The 5300-nt window shown below is 46.4% G+C and overlaps 1 protein-coding gene across 1 annotated transcript; it reads right to left on the minus strand.

The window, feature by feature from the left end:
• Positions 1-408: 408 nt before the first annotated feature.
• Prmt6 (protein arginine methyltransferase 6) lies at positions 409-4938 on the minus strand. Its single transcript, XM_006979439.4, has 2 exons — positions 2885-4938; positions 409-926 (listed from the first exon to the last, which is right to left on the minus strand). Exon 1 carries the CDS (start codon positions 4166-4168, stop codon positions 3041-3043), a length of 1128 nt encoding a protein of 375 aa, XP_006979501.1. The 5' UTR covers positions 4169-4938; the 3' UTR covers positions 409-926; positions 2885-3040.
• Positions 4939-5300: the final 362 nt, after the last annotated feature.

Raw genomic sequence — 5300 nt, forward strand, 5'->3', positions numbered from 1 at the left:
CTACTGTGTCAAAATGAAGGAGTTATACACTGAAGGGAGGTCTGGGGTCACCTGTGAGGTTCCCTAGTACTAAACACTTTTCCTTTAGCATCAAATAATTAAGCCTTTGTTACCATTAAGGTGGTCTGTAGTGTTCCGTTCTCAACTGAAGTATGCAGTATTAATATAATGAAAGTGGAATTTTGGTTAGGTTTAGGAAGTCAAAGAGTTGTGCCTAAGATCTAACTGCCAAGCATTAGGCATGTGCGGGCACAGTGGCACAGAGCTGTTAACTCCAGCATCTGGAAGGTGGACTTAGAAACATCACGAGTCCAAGGTCATTCTCAGCTACACTGTGAGTTCCAGGACCGTGACGCACTACATGTGACCCCATTTCACAAAACAAACAACAAATGACAATTACATCTATGGAACTTAGAGAAACTTTTTACTTAATGTGTAAAATAAACAATTTATCCTTCCTGATACTAAAACCACCCTACTCTATCATCAGGCTTTTGGTTTCTGTAGTGGTAGTGATGGATTAGAGGGCAGAGTTCACACTCTTGTAGTTTGTTATCCCACATACCCGTCACAATGAGTTTTAGATTGTGTTTTTAGCAACTACATTCACCGGCTCAATAAATTAATGGAAAACAAATGGAAGATTCTACATGGATAAATAAATGTAAGCTGTGCAGGAGGTAGATGAACTTTACCACGGTGCTGTTTTGGGTCTGGTAATCCAGACCTGGAGTCTAAGGGCTCCACATTACCAGTCCTAATCTACATATTGCATCAACAGTGCCTGGGTGTCCACACACCTCAGGCTTTCATCCTGCCCAAGTGTGTTCATCCCAAAGGCCGTGGCGCTCCTCTGGATTCTTTGGTACTCAGCGGCAAATATTGCTCCTCTTGTATATCCATGCTGATACTGTGAACAGTACCTGTAAAAGAAAAAGAAAAAAACAACAAGGTGAGTATTTATTCTGCAGCACATTTTGTACGCAGCCTCAGACTGCTCTAGGTTTGCCTTTTACACAAATTCAGCCCCACGGTGCTGAGCTTCCTTCTAGGTTTCCTATATTAATTATTCTTATCCCCAGTTGTCTGTTACCTCCAGTTTGCATGAGCGCTTTGAAAGGAAAAAAGAACAAGTGTGTGTGGGGAGAGTGGTGGTGGTGGTGGAGGAGGTGGTGGTGGTGGTGGGGTGCCTGAAGACTCAGAGGAGTGTTTGAGTTTTCTGGCTCCAGGGACTTGGTTCTTAAGTACTCCACCATGACTCCTACCTTTCGTGTTGGCTTCAGCTCCATATCTGTCTAATTTCTTCTTCTTCTTTTTTTTTTTAAATTAAAATGTAACTAGAATTTTGAAACTTACTTTGCCCAATCAGGGAAATCTTGCCTTTTCTCACACCCTCCCAAGTTTTAACTGGATTTTCCTTTTTGTCCTTTTTTTTTTTTTTTTAATATAGCACTTGTATTTACAAAATATACAGAAAAGAGGGCTTCCACAGGACACTTCTAAATACGAAGGAAAATTGTTATAGAAAGGTCAAACAAAATCACCAGCAATCACTCTAAGTGAAAGCTTCATTAAAAACATAGATGATCCCAAAGGAACTACTTTTCAAATCTCTAAACTAAGCATTTATGTTAAGTATTTTGACATCAAAATTTTGAGATTTTACTGGAGTGCTTGACTGTTTTGTAAAACTGATGGTTTTATATTTGCATTTCAAATTAGAGCTCAGAAAATTAGCTTTAATAGTTTAGCAATTTAATATACAATAAAAAAGCCAAAAACAGAAACAAGGTTACAAAATCTAAAATTCAAGAGTGCTCAAGATCGCCCGTTTTTAGACCTGTTTTTTGGTTAAACCTTCCAAAGCTAGTAGAATTCAAAACCATGCTAATCATAACTTGAATTGTCCTCAAGCTGCATTTTGCAGGCACTGCAATACTTCAGAGCTGACACTATCAGAAAGGTAACAGCATTATAATAAACTCATAGATGGTACACAAAACGTCTTAAGACCTCAGCTATAAAAAGTGAGAATGCCATTTTATTTGCCACAGAAATGAGGGAAGAAACGTCAGTGAAATAAATTTGATAACATGACTCACACTTCATTATAGGCGATTTCCCCAAATTTACACCATTCACATTTGGCTGAACTAAAAAGAACTGAAGAAAGGAACTTGTAAGTAGGACACTTATGTTCCTTCAAATGAGTTTCAAGAAGCACACTAGATAAAACACACCCTTGGCTTAGGCTCAGCAATCTTCTTGGTCAGCCTGCTTTACAAGAATCATAAAATACTTCTTATAAAACATCTATAAAATTTTTTTGGCTCGGCCTTAAAAGTAAAAATTAGGATATTCAAACCCATACTTTTTCCTGTTCAGACTTTTCCTCCTGTTACATTTAGAATTGCCTAGACAATTAGTCTAGGGTGTACAATTAGTCATTTTACTAGGATTATTGTGTTCATCAAATTTAGCACCCCGTGGATTAAGAGTAATGAGAACAGGGCTAATTAAAGTATTTCACGTGTGCTCCAGTTCCTCACTAACGGGATGAATTTTATTTAGAACATAAGGAAGCACATGTACCACATCCTACAGGCACCTAGGACTTGAGTGAATTCAGAGACTAAAAAAAAAAAAAAAGCTCTAAAAATCATACTTGAAATTTCTAAAATCTAATTGAACCATTTTGCCTTTCTTCCCAGTTTCATATGGAGATAAGGGATGAGGTGTCAGATTAGCGCGTGGACCAATTATAAACTTACATATTTATCCCCCCCCACCCGCCCCCGCAGTGAAACAAATACAAGTTTGACACTACATGCTTTCCAGGCTTAAAAGCACACCGCACCAGTCCTTGGTCAGGGAGGCTCACTTTTTAAATAAACACTGCCAGAAGAATGTCCTCAGATGAAGACTGAAGTCACTCTCCCTTTCCCAGAAACGGTGAGGAAAGGAGACAAATATGTCTCCGACTTGCACAGATCTCCTTTTCTCTTCCGAAGAAGGTGGATGGGCGAAAAGGCAACGCTCAGTCCTCCATGGCAAAGTCTTTGGTCTTTTCCTCCTGGTCCCCCACTTTGTAGCGCAGAAGCACGCGCAGGCGTCGGGGGTTGTCCCGGGAGGGCAGCAGAGTGATCTCCCCTGAAATGTCCGTATCTTGTTCCACCGGCACCGGCTCATTCAGGTAGAGGAGCGCCTGCTTCCAGTGAGTGGCCGGGTGAAAGGGCGAGGTGGACAGCACCAGGGGCTTCTCCGAGTCCCCTCCAGGGAAGGTCACCTGAAACCAGATGGCAAAACCATGCAGAGGCGCGGAGCCATAGCAGCTGCAGCGGAAGCGCCCGCCTACACCGGCCTCCAGCTCTTGCTCCAGGCCGGCGCGGGCCAGCTCGAGCTGGGCAAAACGCTGCGGCCGGGCCAGCACGTCCTCGCCGGACAGACCCTGCACCACGATCTCCGAGTGGCCCATGAGGCAGCGCGTGGCGAAGCTTTCCAGGCAGCTCATGTCCACGCCGTAGTGCTGTTTCACCTGGCTCCAGAAACCCAGGCGCCATTCCAGCATCTGGTCGCTAATCGGGGCCACGAAAAGCTCCGCGGAGGCTGGCAGGAGGAGACCGCCCTCCTTCAGCCACTTGGTCCGCGCGTGCAGCACGGAGCTCAGCATGGACTCGTGCAGAAGTCCGTAGCCCATCCATTCGCTCACGATGGCGTCCACCTGCTCCGGCAGCTCCACCGTCTCCACCGGGCCCGGCAGGACGTGCACGCGGTCCTCCAACCCGTTGAGCCGCACGACCTCCCGGGCCTGTTGCCAGATGGCGCTGGCCTCCACCGCATACACGCGCCGGGCACCGGCCTGGGCGCAGAAGATGCTCAGAATGCCGGTGCCCGCGCCCACGTCCAGCACGGTCTTGCCTCGCAGCGCGGCCCAGTTCCGCAGGATGCCCAGGCGGTAGGCGTCGGTGCGGACGCGGTCGGCGATCATCTCCTCGTGGACCGATACGTCGGAGTAGCACTCGTAGTACAGCTGGTCTCGCTCGCGCTTAGTCCTCCGGGGTCGTGGCGGGGCTGCCTCCTGCTCCCCGCCATCTTTCTCCCCGGCTCCCTCCCCTCCAGCGCCGCCACCCCCCGACTCCAGCTTTCTTTTCTTGATCAGCGACATCTTGGCCGCGGCAACCGGCCCCCAGCAGGCTTTGCGCGGTGTGTGGCGAGCGGGCTCCGCGTCCCGGGGCCTGCCGGGATTTGTAGTCCCCGCTGGTCGTCCCGCCTCCTTCGGGCGGAGGCGTGCAAAGAGTTTCTTTTGCCTACAGGTCACTTTTGTTCCGCCTCTCCAAACCCTTTACTTACTGTTTCCCTATGACCACACTATTATCCCGGGATTCTTTCCGTTCTCACTCTTTCCTTCCGTCCCTCAGCCTCTTTCGGTTTCACCCATTCTTGAAGTAGACACACCCACTTACAGCTATGTGTTTCTGCTCCCCTTGTCGGATCCCCGCCTCCGCTACTGAATTTTGGTGGCAAGGTTCCTGTCCCTTCCCCGACACTTGTAACTCATCAAGCTCTCTATTCTAACTGGAGTTAGGAAACAAAGAATGTGTAAGTGGGGCAAAGTGAAAACCTTAACACGAGATTTTGGTTCTGAGTCCAAAGTGATCCCCCAATGGACTGAAAGATCCAGGTCAAAAAGTAGAGTTGCTGTGGCCATCAGATGACCTTACACCCTCCATTGTGTTTCCGGAGAATTGTTCACTTTAACTTGAGTCCTGTTCTGAGAATTCTATGGTTCAAACTAAAGAACAATTATCAGTCATATGATACTCTAAAACCCATTACCAGGAAGTGTATCTGTAGATGTAACCAACCCTCTTATTAAATAAGAAACACAGAAACAATGTAAAAGAGAAAGCCAAGAGGTCAGAGCTCAGAGCTAAAATCTCACCCTTCCGCCTGCGGTGTCCCAGCTTCCCGAAAGAGACCTATTTCCTGTCTGTTCGTCTATTTATAGTATTTTGTTCTGCCTTCTCATTGGTTGTAAACCCAAACACGTGACTGCCTCGTCACTGTCTGAATGTACAGCCCCCTAGGTCTTAAAGGCATATGTCTCCAATGCTGGCTGTATCCCTGAACACACAGAGATCTATGGGATTAAAGGCGTGTGCCACCACCACACTCTTGTTATGGCTCTAATAGCTCTGACCCCCGGGCAACTTTATTTATTAACATACAATCAAAATCACATTTCAGTACAATTAGATTACCACCACATGTATCTGCTAACTAGTTTATATATGAAC

Source organism: Peromyscus maniculatus, chromosome 6 (genome assembly GCF_049852395.1).
Source record: "Peromyscus maniculatus bairdii isolate BWxNUB_F1_BW_parent chromosome 6, HU_Pman_BW_mat_3.1, whole genome shotgun sequence".
NCBI lineage: Eukaryota > Metazoa > Chordata > Mammalia > Rodentia > Cricetidae > Peromyscus > Peromyscus maniculatus.